General features: G+C 38.5%; 1 protein-coding gene across 12 annotated transcripts in view; it reads left to right on the forward strand.

Moving 5' to 3' along the window:
* The window catches only part of ARAP2 (ArfGAP with RhoGAP domain, ankyrin repeat and PH domain 2), a 199,676-nt gene that overhangs the window by 116,026 nt on the left and 62,841 nt on the right, over window positions 1–20,809 (forward strand). For all 12 annotated transcript variants that reach the window (XM_044946011.2, XM_044946016.2, XM_025290199.3 and 9 more), the window contains 3 exons: window positions 7,525–7,688; window positions 13,438–13,650; window positions 18,263–18,368. In XM_044946011.2, coding sequence (XP_044801946.2) covers window positions 7,525–7,688; window positions 13,438–13,650; window positions 18,263–18,368 — 483 coding nt within the window. The remainder of the gene's footprint in view (window positions 1–7,524; window positions 7,689–13,437; window positions 13,651–18,262; window positions 18,369–20,809) is intronic.

A 20,809-nucleotide genomic window follows, 5' to 3' on the forward strand; every position in this document is an offset into this window, starting at 1 on the left:
GGCAAACGAGATAGACTCTTCTCTCATCACCGCCACTGGTTCTGCAAAAAAAGGAACTATTCAAACTTACAGTATAAAATGATTTTTTGTTGCTGTTGTTAAAGAGAATTATGATAAAGGAAATGTGTGACTATTTAACAAAAGATGGATTTTGAAGTATTTATTATTTCCTTCAAAAAATGTATTTCATTCCCCAGTTCAGGACACTTCCTGTATACTAGATGTAAACCTGTGAACATATAAATGCAATATGGGGTGAAAAAATACAGAATGAAAAGATCTCTTCTAGATAAAGGGATCAAGATAATCATTTTTATTTTTTAAGTATATTTAACTGGCTCTGGAATCCTAAGTAGGATTAGAGTAGGAAAAAAATGAGGGGTTGAGACACAAAGATATTCCAAGAGGTGGAAACAGTAGTTTCAGAGAAATAGGATGTGTTGGGGTAAAAGTTCACTTCAGGTTGGCCTTAACCTTCAATTCTTGATGAGGAAGCATGGGACAGTGGGCCTGGAGAGATAGATTAATATCATATTAGTATTATCAGTTAAATGTAAGTAATAACTTGTCTTGTTTTGGAAAGGATTGCAGGTTCTTTATGAGGGTACAGAAGCCTTTTTTTTTTTCTTTTTTTTTTTTGGCAGACTTGAAACAGGGCTATTTCTCACATTCCTATCAGTAATTGCCTAATGGTGTGTAGAGATGAAATTGAAAACCTGGAGGCTTGCCTTCTCAGGGAATAGTGTGCCTTGACACTTCTTACTGAACTGTTGGCTTCAGAAGAAACAAATTATTTAAGCTAATATTTCTTTCTCCATTATTCTTGTGATACAGTCTCTGCATCTACAGATTTAATAATTGTTTGCCTGTTTCTGGCTGAAATTTCATCTCTATGCAGCAGTTTCTTATCTGCTGAGGAAAGAAATACTGTTTTTCTATAAACGAAAATGAGGGTGATTTATGGATGTGATGACTTAATAAAATGTGCTGGACTCCCATTTCTGCCCATGAAGAAATATCTGACATGGAATATGCCCTCCCACTTTAAACTACTAGAAACCTGTACCAAACAAACAATTTTCAGACTTTGGAACAATAGGCTTCCCAGGATTGTGACCATGGAGAGAAGGGAAACAAGTGACTTACGGCCTAAGATCACCTGGGCTTCCTGTCAGTACTTGGCACAGGGAATGGGGGGATCCAAGCAGCATATGGTGGTTTTGCTATGTTGGAGGTAGAGCTTGAAGTCTGGAGAATCTGCAGTAGCTAAACTTTGCAAGATAGAGTTCAGAGCAGAGGGAAAAATGTACAGAGCACGAGCTTCAGAAATCTTCATAGGAGTTCCCTTCCGTCTTCACTCAGTATGAACCTGCATATTTGCAGGTCAAAACTCCAGGCAAAAATACTCTCAGGGTGTGCTATGAGTTGAACAATTCCCAGAGTTTAGACACTATTTGAGTGTGTTCAAATTTTATCTAGCCAGGTTAGACAGACTTCATTAAACACACAGAGCATTTGTAAAGACAGCAGAAGGTAATCCCAGAATATTAAGGCTGAACCAGCCCTCAGGTAAAGGCTGCTCCATTTATGCCTTGCTAAGCTTAAAAATAGAGCTCTCCACAAGTAGTTTAGTTACCCAGGGTCAAATAGGCAAAAGGGGCCAAAACAAATATCAATACCCTTAGAGGATGGAGAAGGAAATGGCAACCCACTCCAGTGTTCTTGCCTGGAGAATCCCAGGGACGGGGGAGCCTGACGGGCTGCTGTCTACGGGGTCGCACAGAGTCGGACACGACTGAAGTGACTTAGCAGCACCCTTATAGGAAGACAGCACAACCCTGACGCTGAACTTGTACTCATGATGTCTAGCATAGAGTTAAAATACTGGTGATATGAAAAAGCTGCAAATTAGATGATAAGAACAGACCTAGAAATGAGAAGGATAGTGGAATTAGCAAGAATATACACAGTAATTTTGAATTATTACTAAATATATTAAAAGATGTAAAGGAAAACATAAACATAGAAAAATGTATCTAAAGAAGAAACCAAATGGAACTTCTAAGGCTGAAGAATACACTATCTGAAAAGAAAATCTCACTAGATCAGCTAAATGCAAGAGTAGACTATGTTTAAAAAAAACAAACTCAATAAACCTGAAGTCATGACAATAGAAATTATCAAAACTTTAGCTCAGAGAGAAAAGACTGAATAAAATTAGCAGAGCCTTAATGACCTGTGGGACAATATTAAGCATTCTTATATAAACATAGTTAGAATTGTAAAACGAGAGAAGAAAAAGATGGAGTAATATATATATATAATATTTGAAGAAATATGGCCAAAGATTTCTGAATTTCATAAAAACTATAAATGCACATATATTAAGATCAACATAACATCCATGATAAAGACAAACCACATCAAGACATATCATAATCAAATTCTTGAAAACCAGTGTGAGGAAAAACAAAAGTACCGGGGAAGGGGGGGAGAAACATTAAAAATAGGGGACAAAGATGAGAATGTATTGGCAGAAACAGTGCAAACCAGGAGATAATATAGTAAAATCTTTTAATGTGTTGGGGGAAAAAAAATAACCAAACCAGAAACTATTAGCTTAAAATACTCTATTCAGAAAAAATATCTTACAGAAATGAAAGCAAAATAAAGTATTTTTTGGCCAACAAATGCTAACATATACTACAAGACTCAGTGTTTTTATTTTTTATAAATGCCTAAGATACTATCTTTTTTAGTTATGTTTTTGAAATGTGTTGTTTGCTTTTCAGTTGTGTTTAAAATGTTCTTTATAAATATGATTTCATTTTTTGTACAGCAAATTTATAGATCCTATCATTCATTTGTCTTGGGTCTTGTCAGTAGACTAGGCTCAAATAATGATAGTCTATATTTTGTGGCTATTATATTACAACTTTAAGAAAATTGTTTTATTAGTTTTAGGACTTGGTTTCTATGTCTTATTGAACTATCTTGATGCATTATAGGATATATGGATTTTTTAAAATATGGCTTTAAAATTTAGGTTTGGGAATGAACAGTTAGTAAAATGTATTTCTCTATAATTAGAGTTCTTCAGAATAACTCTTCAGATTTTCAAGATGTAAATTCCTATTTCTTTGAAATAGGAATGATAAACCATTGTTCAGTAACATTTGAAATAATAAAGTTGGCCATCATTTGTGTTGAAAATATCTTTTGATGCTTTATTCAATGTGCAGAGTTTAGGTAACATCAGAGAGGAAAGTTGTCGAACTGATGCTGTTAAATGTCAGACATCTACTGCACAAGATGATGTATTTTAGGATTTAGCCTTTTGACAAGTTGACTTGGGAGTTAACTTGTCATTACTGATTCTACCCTTCACTAGTTCACAATCAGACAGTTAAACTTGTCATCACAACATTTCTTCTGACCAGAAAGAAAATTTGAAGTTTGAAACATTTATAGTTAATGGCAGAATTATACTGCTGTTGTAGGCGGGCCATTGCCTTTGGGGTTTCTTTAACTGCTTGATCAAGTATTGGTCGTTGTTTGTTTATACGCACACCTTTTCAAAGATTTTGTGACCTATTTCAGAGCTTAATCATCAGATAAAAAAAGCAGCTAAGACTCAAGAAGAGTTAAAATATATTTTTTAAACTCTTGAATTTAACAAGCTGTAATTTTGACTAAGTCTACATAATGTAGGAGCTTGATTTCTCAGGGAAATTACCCAAGTTAGATAGTTTCATTTAAACAAATAAACCCAGCAGTAGAATGCTTTTGAGTTAAACATGACATGAGATCAGTGAAAAGGCAAAAGCATGTCAGTATTAAAGCAGGTGTCAGAATTCTTCAAAAAGGAAATGACAGAACCTTGAGATCTGAGCTGCTGTGATGGGTGTGGAAAATAAAAGCAATAAATAAAGATGTTAGGAAGCAAGAGATGAAGATTATGGGCATCAGAGTCAGTGAGGATGCAGTTACGGCGGCTTCAGAAGGTGTTAAGGTGAATGGAGTGGGGTGCTAGTAGCTTTATCTTCATAGAGGAGCATTTCAAGAAAAGAAACCAAAGGAAAGAAAGAAGGAATGTTGTTTTCTCCTTAAATTAGGGCCAATGAATTACCAGGAATGTAAAAGATTACCTCTCTGAGTCCCCTCAAAAGAAAAACGATAACGACCGATTGTTCATGAAGTTCATTCCTTTCTCTTCAGATTGAATCCAAAGTAGCCATTTCGTAGTTTGAAATCAACATTAAATAGTTGGACGTTGGTACACATGCATGCTAAGTTGCTTCAGTCATGTCTGGCCCTGTGCAACCCTATGGACAGCAGCCCGCCAGGCTCCTCTGTCTGTGGGATTATCTAGGCAAGAATACTGAAATGGGTTGCCATTTCCTCTTACTTTAGTATAATTATACTTAAATGCATCAGTGATTAATTTGTTTCAAATCAAAGTCTTTATCTAGTGATAAAACTTTAAAACAATGCATCTACTAAATAATGCATCCACTAAATACCTGCCTCTTGAGAAACCTATATGCAGGTCAGGAAGCAACAGTTAGAACTGGACATGGAACAACAGACTGGTTCCAAATAGGAAAAGGAGTACATCAAGGCTATATATTGTCACCCTGCTTATTTAACTTATACACAGAGTACATCATGAGAAATGCTGGGCTGGTAGAAGCACAAGCTGGGATCAAGATTGCTGTGAGAAATATCAATAACCTCAGATATGCAGATGACACCACACTTATGGCAGAAAGTGAAGAGGAACTCAAAAGCCTCTTGATGAAAGTGAAAGTGGAGAGTGAAAAAGTTGGCTTAAAGCTCAACATTCAGAAAACTAAGATCATGGCATCTTGTCCCATCAACTTCATAGGAAATAGATGGGGAAACAGTGGAAACAGTGTCAGACTTTACTTTTTTGGGCTCCAAAATCACTGCAGATGGTGATTACAGCCATGACATTAAAAGACGCTTACTCCTTGGAAAAAAAGTTATGACCAACCTAGATAGCATATTGAAAAGCAGATACATTACTTTGCCAACAAATGTCCATCTAGTCAAGGCTATGGTTTTTCCAGTGGTCATGTATGGATGTGAGAGTTGGACTGTGAAGAAGGCTGAGCACCAAAGAATTGATGCTTTTGAGCTGTGGTGTTGGAGAAGACTTGAGAGTCTCTTAGACTGCAAGGAGATCCAACCAGTCCATTCTAAAGGACATCAGTCCTGGGTGTTCTTTGGAAGGACTGATACTAAAGCTGAAACTCCAATACTTTGGCCACCTCATGCGAAGAGTTGACTCATTGGAAAAGACCCTGATGCTGGGAAGGACTGGGGGCAGGAGGAGAAGGGGACGATGGAGGATGAGATGGCTAAATGGCATCACCGACTCAATGGACATGAGTTTGAGTAAACTCCGAGAGTTGGTGATGGACAGGAGGCCTGGCATGCTGCGATTCATGGGGTCGCAAAGAGTCGGACACGACTGAGAGACTGAACTGAACTGAATTGAAGTATCTGGCACTATGCTAAATAAAGGCTATTGATACTGAAATGCTTTCTTTCTTTGCTTGTATTAAGTTTGTGGTGAAGTGGCTAAAAAATTCACCCAGACACAACAGTTGATGTGATGGAGGGTGGAGTGGGTGTTTAGGATTAAAGAAGAATGCCTTTTTCACCAGAAGCATTGGATGGAGGCAGATAGGAATGGAGGGTCACAAAGGGTTACCTAGAATATACCAATTGGGGAGGAGCTGGACTAAGCAGTCAGAGAGCAGGAAATACTTATTGCAAAGAGAAGAACATGTTAATTTCTTTCTTCTTCCCTTCCTTTCTCCCTTCCTCCTGGGAATGGCTCAGTTGGAGTGGATAATACAGGACAGATCTTGAAGACCTTTTAATCTTGAAACCTCCAGAACTGCCATGGAAGGGCAGTTATCAGGAAGTGATGTCATTAGCTTTGTATTTTAAAAAGATCATTCTGGCAGTCTTAAGGAGAAGGTGGAGGATTGGGAAAGGAATTTTGTTTGGAGGGACTTAAGTGACTTTAAGGAGCAATAGAAAGTGTTCAAATAAAGAGGAGGCAAAGCAAGTATGTCAGGGAACTGGATGTGACAGAATTCTGTGACTCAGTTCATATGTCAGGGGTGGGGTGGGGATTGGGGGGATCAGTCTACAATAATGAATCCTAAATTCCTGGTGGGATAAGTGGAGAATGTAGTACCAGTTTGGTATCAGTATCAGTTCAGTCGCTCAGTCGTGTCTAACTCTTTGCAACCCCATGAACCGCAGCACGCCAGGCCTCCCTGTCCATCACCAACTCTCAGAGTCCACCCAAACACATGTCCATTGAGTCAGTGATGCCATCCAACCATCTTATCCTCTGTCGTCTCCTCCTCCTGCCCTCAATCTTTCCCAGCATCAGGGTCTTTTCAAATGAGTCAGCTCTTCGCATGAGGTAGCCAAAGTATTGGAGTTTCAGCTTGAACATCAGTCTTTCCAATGAACACCCAGGACTGATCTCCTTTAGGATGGACTGGTTGGATCTCCTTGCAGTCCAAGGGACTCGCAAGAGTCTTCTCCAACACCACGTGAGAAGAGATAAAGATTTGAGATGCTTGTGGAATTAACATTAATTAGTATTATGGTTTATTAGTTACTAATACCACATTTACTGAGTGCTGAAGTGGGTGCTATTATTATCCTCATTTTTGCCTTTGATAAAACTGACAACCAAAGAAGGTTGATAACTTGTCCAAGGTCATAAAGGAAGTGAGTATAGCGCTAAAACTTGAGTTCACGAATTGTTTTCCATTCTGTTAACTTCTTTATGCTCTTGCATTTCAATCATGTGCAGATCTGATTTGTGAGACAGCTCTCAACCAGAGATAGGGATGTGAGACTTACTAGCTTATATATATGGAGGATAAAACCACTGGCCTGAATGACATGTCCCTTGGTGAGTCTTTAGAGTTCATGCTGAAGTTACAAGTTCATTTTTAGAAAGAGAAAGTGAGTTTGGGAAAGAACTGAGGGACCAGAAAGATAGGAGGAAAAGCCAGGAAGAACTGTTCTACCAAAGCTGAATGGGGTGGTTGTTTTCCCTCTCTCTCTTTTTTTTTTTTTTTTACCTTTAAAAGGTAGAACAGTCCTAAAGTCATCAAACAGTCCTAAAATCTTAAAAAATAAACCCCCAAATATCCATGAGAAGTTACAAGTGATGCTGGCCAGAAGGGTTTCAGTTCAGTTATTCAGAAACAGAATGAAAGAAGAAATGAAAAAGAGGCGAGGACATTAAGACCACAAGTTCAGGGAATTTTCTGTCCTCTATGGAGAGAGACGTGTGACTCCAAAGCAGAAGAGGGATCAAGTGAGTGGAAGCTAGTGGTAGACAGAGGGGTTTTCTTCTGATGGATGAGATCAGATCACATTTATATGGATTTAAAGATATTCTCTGTACAAGGCTTTAAAAAAAACAAAATTATCATTTGAAATACTTTTCAAACTTTACAGAACATTATACATCCATGGGCATACCAAGTTGGATTTCACAGTCTGGCATACTGCAATTGAAAAAGCAGCGGGTACAGATGGGAATGCATTACAAGACCAGCAGCTCGGCAGAAATGACGTTCCCATTATCGTGAACAGCTGTATAGCATTTGTTACACAGTATGGTAAGTATCAGAGTTTTTATTCAACCCCAAGACTCATAGTAGCATTCTTACAGTTTTGAAATAGTACCTCCATTGGACTGAATGAGAGCCCTTTGTATTTTAAGTACATCAGTGAAAATGAAAAGTGTAGTCCCTCTTCAGCCTAAATGCCATTCCTTCTCACAGTAAAGTTCATTTAAAGTATATCACAGGCCCTTACAAATTCCTTTTTCCTTTACATGCATAAAAATTTTAAATGACATATTAAAGGAATCTATATTGTAAAATGTATATTTAAAAAATGATTAAAGGTTGTACTCTTCAGAGGTTATAACTTGACAGTAAAGTCTTGGGGAATGTAGGGTGACTGTTTTAACAATGGTAAATGATGGGACAATGTGTAAAAGACTTTACTTTTTGTAGGCCTGCATGCGAAGTGTCTATGTATTTATTCCCTTTAACATGTTTTTGGTCACATGTTTATATTAAGAAACATGGTCATTAATTGTACTGGTTTGACTTAATCGTAACAACATTTTTATGAAAGTTTGCAGGTTTAAACCAAGTTGAATCAGGCCTCATTTTAATTTAACATGCTGTGGCAGTGTTTTATACATGCCTAAAAAAGTAAATGAAGTATGTCTTTATTATTTTTACTTATTTTCAAATTACTACTCATTCTTAAAATTTCTTCTGTTACATGTTGCCTTAATATGCTAAAAGATAAATTGTTTAACTATATTTTTAATATAAAAATATGTTCTCTCTTTCAATCTGTCTTTAAAAGGCATTGATTTAGATTGTACATGCAGAAAAAAAGTAAAATGGTTTATCTTATATTTTGGACGCTGTGTTAACCTTTCATTGTTCTCCTAGTCTTAGATGTATCTTTGGGTATTTTTAATTTGAAAAGAAAGTGTAATCAGTGAGAGAGCTGTAGAAAAACACTGTTTTATGAGTTTTTTTTTTACTTATTTATTGTCTATAGTGTGCCAGCTGCTGAGCTTAGTACTGGAAATTGAGCAGTGGTAGTAAAGAGTGAAAGAACCATAAATTTTGCCTTCCAGTATGAGAACTAACAGTGAAATGATATTGAACACAATGCCAGAAATAACAAATGCTATGGAAAAAAAAAGGGAAAATTAAGTCTAGAATATGTATATATTAATCTGTTTTCTCCTAGGGAGAGTGCCATTTTAAGTATTTCACTCATTTCATGTGTTATCCAAGTAAAATTATGATTTATATTTAGGTTTGAATATTAATTTGTGATTGAATTATATACATGTTACAAATATGTATGTAATCACATTATGTGGGATTATTCTGTGAAGTTCCTTTATAGTATGGTTATATTTTTCTTATCAAATGTCATCATCTGTTTGTTTGAAAATGGGGGAGGAAGGTTATCATCTTCATTTATTAGTAATTCAGTATTGGTGCACTTGCATTGTGCAGGTATAAATAAATTGCACACATCTTATGTTTTAGCAAGATCATAACCTCATTGGGAATTTTCACATCATGTTAGTTTCATAATGGTATAAGGTCTTTCTTAAGCTGACAAATGATTAAAATAGCTTGACTTGCTCCCAGTGTATCCAATTTAGTGTTTCTCTAGGGAAATCAGAAGTTTCTTTGTGGTGTTTATTTGCATTTAAAATCATTAAGCATTAGATTGTTTTCAACTAAATTTCATATATTATAATTACCTTGTAGCTCTAGCATAAGGTACATTAGCTTCCATATTCAAGTAATAAAGCCAATAAAAGACTCTTAATGTTTTTTCCGGCTTTTTGTTTTTTTAATGAGCAAAACATGTGAAAACCTCAATATTACCAGCATGGATAGAAGGGAAGATTTGATATGAACTTAGAAAATGCCCTGGAGAAGGCAATGGCACCCCACTCCAGTACTCTTGCCTGGAAAATCCCATGGATGGAGGAGCCTGGAAGGCTGCAGTCCATGGGGTCGCTGAGGGTCGGACACGACTGAGCGACTTTGCTTTTAGTTTTCACTTTCATGCATTGGAGAAGGAAATGGCAACCCACTCCAGTGTTCTTGCCTGGAGAATCCCAGGGACGGGGAAGCCTGGTGGGCTGCCGTCTATGGGGTCGCACAGAGTCGGACATGACTGAAGTGACTTAGCATAGCATAGAAAATGCCCAGTGATTACAGGATGCAGGTGATTGACTGAGGGCCTATATGAGCATAATTATTTCGAATTTCCTAATCTTTGGTATAAAATCTAAAAGCCTAATTTTTGTGCTCATGGTGTCAAAATCTGAACCTGACAACATTCATGTATAATTCTAAAGAGTTTTAATTGTTTTAATGAGTTACAGCAGTTAGTTCTTGGGGGGATGTATTTAATTTTTTGTAAACAAAATTGCGTTCAGATTCACATTGAGTTACCTTGTACCAGTTGTTAGAAATTCACTCAACTAGGAACATATCTCAGAAACTTAATCAGTTTTTTGGTAGAACTTGCTTGTTCTTCTATTGTGGTCATTTACTGACTATCGACTGAGTTCTTTGAGGTACTGTGTAACTACTGTATACAAAAAATAAGACATGATCTTTGCCTTCTAGGAATTTATAGATTGTGGATCAGAATAAGTGGGCATTTATATCTCAAGTGTATGAAATTCTGTGGCAGTGGGGTTCAGGGGGTGGTCCAGGTGCCCATGGCTTAGAGCTGAAATTCACTTAGTGTAGAAGTGGTCATGGAGGGTTTCATGGCTGGAGCATGGAACCTGCCGTGTGTTTTAAGAGAGAATGGGAGCTCATTAGGAGAAGGAAGGAGGAGGGATTCCAGGCAGAGGAAACTGTGTGTCAGGTGTGGAGTCATGAAGGAAGTTGTCTAGTCAGGGAACTTTGGGTAGCTACATGTGGTTAGAACTTAGTGTGAGAAGAGCGGAAAATAAAAGAAGCTGGAGAACTAGTTAGGACATTCATATAGGGTCTTATATGTATGCGTGCATGCTAAGTCATTTCAGTTGTTTCCAATTCTTTGCGACCCTATGGACAATAGCCCACCAGGCTCCTCAGTCCATGGGATTCTACAAGCAAGGATAGTGGAGTGGGTTGCTATGCCCTCCTCCAGGGGATCATCCCAATCCAGGGATCGAACCCATATCTTTTATGTCTCCTGCATTGGCAGGCCAGTTCTTTACCACTAACACCACCCGGGAAGCTCAGGGTCTTATGTATCATAATAAAATCCCTAAACTTGCCCTCTGTTTTGTTCAGTTGCTCAGTCATGTCCGACTCTTTGTGATCCCATGGATTGCAGCACACCAGGCTTCCCTGTCCTTCACCGTCTCCCAGAGCTTTCTCAAACTCATGTCCATTGAGTTGGAGGTGCCATCTAACCGTCTCATCCTTTGTTGTCCCCTTCTCCTCCTGCCTTCAATCTTCCCAAAAGCTTGCCCTCTAGTCAGTGGTAGGGGGCTATATCCATATTTTTAAGCATTTTGGTAACACCAGCAGACTTGTATCTCAGATCATTCTATTATCATTTTCAAGACAGACTGGAGGGCTCAGTGGAAACAGGGACAGAGAGGTGCAATAGTGCAGGTAATGGAGCAAGGGGACAGTTTTGTGAGAGAAGTCATAATGAAAAGTATATGTGACTGATTTTTTGAAATTTTTATTGATTCTTTTGATGTTATGTGTGAGAAAGAGAAGTTCTAGCTTATAAATGACTGGGGAGAAGGCAATGCCACATATGGAGGTATGCTACTGTTAAGTCACTTCAGTCGTGTCTGACTCTGTGCAACCCCATAGATGGCAGCCCACCAGGCTCCTCTGTCCCTGGGATTCTCCAGGCAAGAACACTGGAGTGGGTTGCCATTTCCTTCTCCAATGCATGAAAGTGAAAAGTGAAAGTGAAGTCGCTCAGTCGTGTCCGACTCTTAGCGACCCCATGGACTGCAGCCTACCAGGCTCCTCCGTCCATGGGATTCCCCAGGCAAGAGTACTGGAGTGGGGTGCCACTGCCTTCTCCACAAATTATAGAGAGTAAATGTCAAATATGAATCTATAAGTGCAATGTTTTTGACCAGTATGTCCTACTTAGTGTGTAAGTTCAGTTCAGTTGCTCAGTCACGTCCCACTCTTTGTGACCCCACGGACTGCAGCACGCCAGGCCTCCCTGTCCATCACCAACTCCTGGAATTTACCCAAACTCATGTCCATCGAGTTGGTGATGCCATCCAACTATCTCATCCTCTGTCGTCCCCTTCTCCTATACGTCCTGGAGGTATAGGAACAAGATAAAAGGCATGTTGGGATTGGGAGGTGAAGTAGTGAATGGGGCAGGAAAATTAATTTGTTCATATATATAAGTATAGTCTATGTGGCTTGTATTTGGGAAGCCCTGTATTTATATATAGATTTAGATATGTAATGCACATGTGCATTTGAAATTTTAAAAATTAAAGGCTGAGTAGAAATATACATGTCTTAGTCGAAATGATGAAAATGGATGGGTTCATCTAGAGAATTCTGTAGGCGATCAGAGAAGAGAATTGAGGACAGTTTCCTGGAATCATTAGTAAATATTGGATAGCAGAATAAATAGAAGACTAGAAGAGGAGTCATAGAGGAAGGGGCCAAAAGAGATGAGATCATAACATCATGAAAGCCTTGAGATTAACAGAATTTTAACCAGGATTCACTGGAGTATTAGACATTGCAAGAGGATCCTATTACATAAAAATTGAAAAGCATCTAGAAAGCATATTCTTGAGGAAGATGGTCCCAACAGAGTGGGAATTAGGCCTGAAGCAACAGTAAGTGGTTAAAGGCTCAACGGGGATGCAAGATGGTAGAAAGAATAAATACAGAAAACTCAGATTAGTTTTGGAAGAAAGAAAAACAAGAGGCCTGAAGGGAGGGGGCAAAAAAGTATTAAAAAATATTTGTTTGGATATCATCATCATCACACCACCACCACTCTTCCTTCAGTTAACCACTGCTACTCTTATTTTATGTGGGAAACTTGATCAATATGTAATTCTGAAAAGTTATGACCCAGATCTTCCATCTAGAAGAAGTTGTGGAACAGACAGAATTAAATATGCACATATGAATGTAGAGACTTAAGAAAATTTATACTAGAGAGTCTTATTTTTGTCAGTGAAACTGAAGGCAAATCTGTACTCTGAGAGACTAAGCAAAGGGCACTTACAGTAAAAGAACATTTGAGAAAGATGCTATGAAGGACTGGCCTGCTGCTGCTGCTGCTGCTAAGTCGCTCCAGTCGTGTTCGACTCTGTGCGACCCCATAGATGGCAGCCCATTAGGCTCCCCCGTCCCTGGGATTCTCCAGGTAAGAACACTGGAGTGGGTTGCCATTTCCTTCTCCAATGCATGAAAGTAAAAAGTGAAAGTGAAGTCTCTCAGTCGTGTCCAACTCTTAGCGACCCCATGAACTGCAGCCTACCAGGCTCCTCCGTACATGGATTTTCCAGGCAAGAGTACTGGAGTGGGGTGCCATTGCCTTCTCCGGAAGGACTGGCCTAGGGCCTACTAAAAGCTGAGGATGGAATAGTTTGTTCATCAGGTTTGCATTTTACATTATAAAATTTGCAAGGAGGGGAGCTTTTTACTCTCATGCATGTTTATATAAACTCTTAGATGATGATTTTGTCTTGTACATCATCCGAACACAGAAATTAGTTCTTTTTTTTGAGATAGTAAAATGGATTTTGACCTGAGACTTTATTCATATAATCTTTTTCTTTTTCTTTTTTTTTTAACAAAGGTTTAGGATACAAAAATATCTATCAAAAGAATGGTGATCCATTACATGTAAGTGAACTCCTGGAGAGTTTCAAAAAGGATGCAAGAAGCTTTAAATTGAGGGCTGGAAAACATCAACTTGAAGATGTGACAGGTGTATTGAAGAGTTTTCTCTCCGACATTGATGATGCGCTTCTCACTAAGGAGCTCTACCCGTATTGGATCTCTGCCTTAGGTAATACATAAATTACAGAATAAAGGCTTGCCTTCTCATTTAATAGTAGATTTTTAAAATCACCTCTGATAATCTGAACATTTAAATGAAAGAAACAGTGTACATAATGGCTTAGAACAGAAATTGTAAAATAGCTGTTTTATGTGCCTCAAAAGAAATTTATGGTGGTAATTGCTAAAGTCTTTTATGAAAATATTTAGTTTTTGGTAGATTTCTTAGTGCTTACTTTGCCTTAACTTTGGAAGTGTTAATAGTCAAGTCCATGTAGGCTATTAATTTCTCATTAAGATTAAAATGAAAGGTTTATTACAACATTAGTTTTACATGGTTTTAACATATAGCTCTTTGACTTTCCTTTTTCATTCATTCTGCCTCTTTAGAGTTACATGACAAAAGACCTTTTTATTCTTCATTTTTTTTTTTTTTCTCAGATTCTGTCTAATGAAGTAAAATATCTTTGCTACACTCTAAGAGAACTTATTTAAGAAATTATCTTAGAAAAAGTTTATTAAATCAGCTGCATGTGTGTTAAATCACTTCAGTTGTGTCAGACTTTTTGTGACCCTATGGACTGTAGCCCAGAGAAGGCAATGGCACCCCACTCCAGTACTCTTGCCTGGAAAATCCCATGGACGGAGGAGCCTGGTGGGCTGCAGTCCATGGGGTCGTGAAGAGTTGGACACCACTGAGCGACTTCACTTTCACTTTTCACTTTCATGCATTGGATAAGGAAATGGCAACCCACTCCAGTGTTCTTGCCTGGAGAATCCCAGGGACGGCGGAGCCTGGTGGGCTGCCGTCTATGGGGTCGCACAGAGTCAGACACGACTGAAGTGACTTAGCAGCAGTAGCAGCAGCATGGACTGTAGCCCACCAGGCTCCTTTGTCCATGGGGATTCTCCAGGCAAGAATACTGGAGTGGGTTGCCACGCACTCCTCCAGGAGATCTTCTCAACCCAGGGATCAAACCCATATCTATTATGTCTCCTGCACTGGCAGGTGGGTTCTTTACTACTAGCACCACCGGGGAAGCCCTAATAAGTCAGATAATGGGTCAAACTAATTTCAGTAAAAGCTGTATTTACCTCCATTAATTCAAAATAACTCCTTTTTTAGAAACATGATAATACATATTTTAAAATATAAACTTCGCCTTTAATCCCAGATTTCTAATAGAGCTATTTTCATTTTTCACATTATTTCATAATCTTTGTCCCACACCTATGATTTATATATAACTTTTATTAATAAACTAAAATATTCCCCATATATCAGTAATTTCAAAGTGATGATTTTGAACCTTCATTTTTCCCCAATTTTTAAAATGTATCATTGAATTATACCATAATTTACTAATATATTTCTCTCTTGTACATTTGACCTATTTTGAGAATTTTTTTGGAAAATGACCTTTGAATTGACTATATGATGTTTTTCTGTTGAGAAACAGTTTCTTCCATAGAAAGTATTTGTTTAATTTAAAACATAAATATGATATTTGAAGGGATTAATTTTGAAATGCCACAAAACATCTGTAGTTGAAAAATAATCCCAAGATTGACCCTTTTTGTCTCAGCAAGAAGAGAGTAGTATTGTCATTAAAATAAAACTTTTCACAATGTAACTACTTAATTCAGAAGTCTTCTTCTTGTTTCCTATGTTTTTCAAATCAATAGTTTTAATTCTAATCACAAGAGTTGACTGTATAATTTTCTGGAGTATAGAATTAGGTAATACATCTTTTTAAGCACAATTGCCCTGCCACCCTCATTTTTGTTTTAAGATTTTATTGTAATTCATAACCATGAAATTATTTATAGTACGTGTATTTTATAAAGACTTACAGTTTGCCTTTATTGTAAAATCAGTCATCAAAAATCTATGACAAATATGCTTTTGGTGAAGTTGTCAAATTTAATGACAAAGAGGTCTCCATTGTTAAACTACAGGAGAAAGTAGTTGAGAAATAACATGTGTCAGAGAGGCGTGTGTTCACCTTCCATTTGGATGTGAATCCCTGAGAAATTACTTTGAGAAGGCTTCGACTGCTGCTAAGTCTGCTGCTAAGTCACTTCAGTCGTGTCTGACGCTGTGCGACCCCATAGCCGGCAGCCCACCAGGCTCCCCCGTCCCTGGGATTCTCCAGGCAAGAGTACTGGAGTGGGGTGCGCTTGCACTAGTGTTCAAAGTTCTTTGCTTTCAGATCCCTTGTAGCTCACCCTGACCTGTCAGAAAGTACTCTTTGTTGGATCTGACAAAAGTAAACCAGAACTTGCTGGATGACCTCATTGGAGAGCTCTCTTGGGTCCTGTGCGCCCAAGGCGAGGAATGTCCTACGGTTGCATAGTACCTGGTTAATATGATATACATGACCTCTTCTTCTAAGAATGCTAATTAAATTGTCTGAAGGCTGTGACTGGTTGAATAGTTGTATTTTCTGTATGACCTAAAATCTATCTTCAGTTTCCTTTCCCAGTTACTCAAACTTCATTTTGAAAATATCATCTATTTTATTCTTATAAGATTTGTGAAAATAGGCTATACTAGCATGTGCTTGTTATAAGCATGCTGCTGCTGCTGCTAAATCGCTTCAGTCGTGTCCGACTCTGTGCGACCCCTTAGACGGCAGCCCACCAGGCTCCCCCGTCCCTGGGATTCTCCAGGCAAGAACACTGGAGTGGGTTGCCATTTCCTTTTCCAATGCATGAAAGTGAAAAGTGAAAGTGAAGTCGCTCAGTCGTGTCTGACTCCTAGCGACCTCATGGACTGCAGCCTACCAGGCTCCTCTGTCCATGGGATTTTCCAGGAAGAGTACTGGAGTGGGTGCCATTGCCTTCTCTGTGTTATAAGCATAGTAATATAGTATTAATTTGGAGAAGGCAATGGCACCCCACTCCATTACTCTTGCCTGGAAAATCCCATGGACGGAGGAGCCTGGTGGGCTGCTGTCTAAGGGATCGGTTGCACAGAGTCGGACACGACTGAAGCGACTTAGCATAGCATTAATTACATTTAATTGAATAAATACAATTACCTCTACAGTTAGAAACTGGAAGACATGAGGGGAAACATTTGGATTATACCAAGAATGATAGCTAATTCTTAATTCACTTCTAGTATAGTCTTTGAATGTTACTGGGATGTCTTCCGCTCTTGCTTTTAGACAGTCATCCATCAGCATAGTTAAGTCAATATGACCATGTTTACTTTTATAGATCTAGTGTGCAGGTGAAATCAGTACAAAGGAGCTATCAGTTCCTGTTTTAAATAGGAGCGTACTTCAAAAATGTGTCACAGAATTTCTTACCTCCCCCAGGGATCCGAATGCCCTTTACAAGTGACCGTGTACTTTCAAAGAATCATTAATGTGCCACTGGCTTTCTGTGAATAGAATGTGTAGGGCTAAGCAGAAAATGAAAAAGCCCTGTTTCCAAAGGTAGTTGGGAATGGAGAGGGAATATGTAAGTGCAATCCCCTTGAGTTAGAGTCAGCACAAGCCATTTATTTGAAGAGAGGTCTCTTATTTCCCCTGTGAAAGAAAAGGTTAGACCAGACGACCACTATACAACCTCCAGACTAGAACTTTGGAGGTTCCTGTGCAATTGCTTTTAAGTATTTGACTTCTTAGGGTTAGGAGAGTGGAGGAGAGTAGTTCTTCTTGTCCTGCTCTTCATGAATAAGTTCTAATCATGACAAAAGCAAAGGATCTATCTATCCTCCTCTCAGTCTGTATCACTGTTACCAGGGCCTTATGACTTATTCCACTGCCCCCCTAACCTTCTACAAAGAACTGAACTTTCCAGGGCTGGTGAAAGGACTTTTGCATGGATCTGTGCAGTTAATGTGGAGAAGGCAATGGCACCCACTCCAGTACTCTTGCCTGGACACTCCATGGATGGAGGAGCCTGGTAGGCTGCAGTCCATGGGGTCACTGAGAGTTGTATGCGACTGAGCAACTTCACTTTGACTTTTCACTTTCATGCATTGGAGAAGGAAATGGCAACCCACTCCAGTGTTCTTGCCTGGAGAATCCCAGGGACGGGGGAGCCTGGTGGGCTGCCGTCTAAGGGGTCGCACAGAGTCAGACACGACTGAAGCGACTTAGCAGTAGCAGCAGCAGTGTGGTTAATGTACAGTTCATAGTTCTGGGATGGTTCAAAGTTTAGGGAAGATTTTTATGATGCTAATAGGGAAAAATGGTCAGACATGTCATTTTTAATAACAAATAGTGAGATCATTCCATAGCTATAGTTAAAATACTTTTGGCTCATCTCTTCAATTTGTAGACTAATTTGTTACTGCTTGAAAATAGTCCTTTTAGTTGAAGTTCAGTAGAATGTAGCATTGAAGATAAAATACAGACCTGGGTTTTAAAAGTGGTTTATTTTTAATTACAAAATATAAGAGCTATGACATATAGCTGTGGAATGTTTGTGTAAATATCAAATACTTTTCCAGAATTAGAGAAGTTTGAGTGTTTTCTGTTTTGAAACTTGATTGTGTCAGTGAAATACAGTTGTGAATATTGTTTTAAAATACTAATAAAAGGCAAATTGGTAATATAGATGATTAGTTAGACCTAAAGTTTCACGTGTGTGTGTTTAACCTTTAGATACCCAAGATGACAAGGAAAGAATTAAGAAGTATGGAGCATTTATACGTACTCTTCCTGGGGTGAACCGAGCAACATTGGCAGCTATAATTGAACACCTTTACAGGTGGGTGGATTCATGAACTTTTCTAGATATTTCAAATATGACACTCAGTAAGTCATTATTTTTTTTAAAGTACTGTGGTTCAGTTCAGTTCAGTCACTCAGTCGTGTCTGACTCTTCGCGACCCCATGAATCGCAGCACGCCAGGCCTCCCTGTCCATCACCAGCTCCCAGAGTTCACTCAGACTCATGTCCATCGAGTCAGTGATGCCTTTCACCATATCTTAAGAATGGTTTCAAAATGGAATTCCCATAAACTATCAGTTTGGTGTCTCTTAATGCAATTAAGATACATTTCAAATAAATAGCCCTGGAGAATTTCTTAAATGGATTAGAAATAATCATATATCAGCTTCTCAAATACATCCAGTACTTAAACAGGAATTTTAAACATTTTGATGTCAGACTATTGATTAGATAAGGGAAATTTCAAAAGTCAAACACATTTTCTATGTCAGGGCATGTAGTCCCCTGCATTTGGAAGGCTAGGAGGAATAAAATGGTAGCTTGAGAAATGACATCTGAAAAATCAGGGTGTTTGGGAATAACATTTTAAGTCAACAAACTTAAGGTTTATTTTGCTATGAGCAAGAATCATTACTGAAACTTAAATCAGTGTAAATACTGCTTAAGGAATATATTGTTGGCAGCTTCTTGCATGGATGCAATATTCCCTTGAATAAATTTCTCTAAAGCTGAATTCTACTAAAAATACCTTAGTTGAAGTTTAGATTCCTAAATCTCCACAATTTGTCTTTTGTCTTTATCTTTCTTTTCCAATCATTACTTCTCATGCATGTAAACTCCATTACTATGCATCTGATTTTCTTATTGTGTCATACAAATATAGTCGATATACTGTGCAGTCCTATCTCTATGCCTAAGAGACACTGGGACAGATTTTTTTTTCTTCACAAATTTCAATATGTCACCTGCTGCTACAATGATCAGTTAATATTTTAAACATTGAGTTACATATAATTCTTAAACTTCTTTATTCATACTTGAATTTCAGATAATGAGCTGCTTCCTATCCTTTGTTTAACTAATGTTTATTTTTGTTCCTACTATATACAATGCCCACTAAGAGTCCATGCGAACAGAAATGATTGCTAATAGTACATGAATAACAAAAATAGTCTTAAGACTGCAAGACTCTAAATAGCACCAAGGAACCCTGAGACATCACAGTGGGGATGGGGACTTACAGGGACGCTGCAGGGCATTTATACATTTTAGGAAAACACAGCACTGCCAGCACGGATTTTAAAACAGAGAACTTGAGCATACGACATGAAATAAAGAGGAAGGATCGCGTGATACATCATTGTGTGTTGAGATCCAGGTGATGGTTCAGATCTAAAAGGATAAATGAACTGGGCATGACAGAAAATTAAGTACAAGACATGAGTGAGGGATATTTTCAGGAAACATGTGTGCTAGAAGATGAGATGGTTTGTAGCTGGCTGGCATCAGGCTGTGAAAGGCTCTGTTCATTGTGCAAAAATATTTGGATTTCATTCCTTTACGTGATAAGGAGTGACTGATCCAATCTGTTTTAGGATGATAACCCATGTCCTGAGATTGATTGGAAAAGGTTAGAACAGAGGCAGAGAAACCTACTTAAGACACAATTTCTGTGGACTTCTGTTGGGGGCCGGCGTGAGGCACTCCGCCCATGGCAAAGGTCATGAGGAAGGAGGCTTGACATACGCAAAGGTGGGATCGAGCCTCAGGAGTCCCCCTGGAAATCCTCGAGCATCTACCCCCATAACCAGAGCCTGCCTACTTTACTACTTTGTGCTCTTACCTACACCTCTGACTTTACGGGGGGCTGTCCCCCACCACCTCTTTCGGAGAAGGAGTTAACTTAGAGCTCCAGTTAATAATAATTCCTGGACGTGACAGGAGTGTTTCAACTTACAAACTCCTCTGAAGGTTCTCTAGCCTGCCTGACAGGCTTGTCCAGCCACATGTGATTGCTCACAGCCTCCCAACTGTGAGAGGCACGAGATGCTTTAAACCTTCTAAAAACAGGTTCCTTAGAAAAGTTAGAAAACCATTAGTATAAGTATAGTGGGCTGATTAGAAATTGTGTTGGTGAAGGGTTTTTCATTTGTTGAGCCAATGTTTACTGCTAAGTCTCCACATCCCCTGCCCTTACACACATTAATGAATATATAGAAGAAATAAGTATTAACCTTTGATATAAATCACATTAGACCTTAGGCTAAGTAAATTCTTTCCTGAACTAAAACCCACTACACCCTCACCCTATAGGAATGTAACTTTATTTGGGTGGCATCTATTTTAAGAATAATCACCCCTGGAGAAATAAGTGTCCTGGTTGACTGACCGCTGTCACAAGGAGAGGGTCATAAATTGTCAGCAGGCCCCCTGGCCAGAAGATGATGTAACACCCCTAAGACCTCTGTATACATTTG

Source organism: Bubalus bubalis, chromosome 7 (assembly GCF_019923935.1).
Source record: "Bubalus bubalis isolate 160015118507 breed Murrah chromosome 7, NDDB_SH_1, whole genome shotgun sequence".
In the NCBI taxonomy this organism is placed as follows: domain Eukaryota; kingdom Metazoa; phylum Chordata; class Mammalia; order Artiodactyla; family Bovidae; genus Bubalus; species Bubalus bubalis.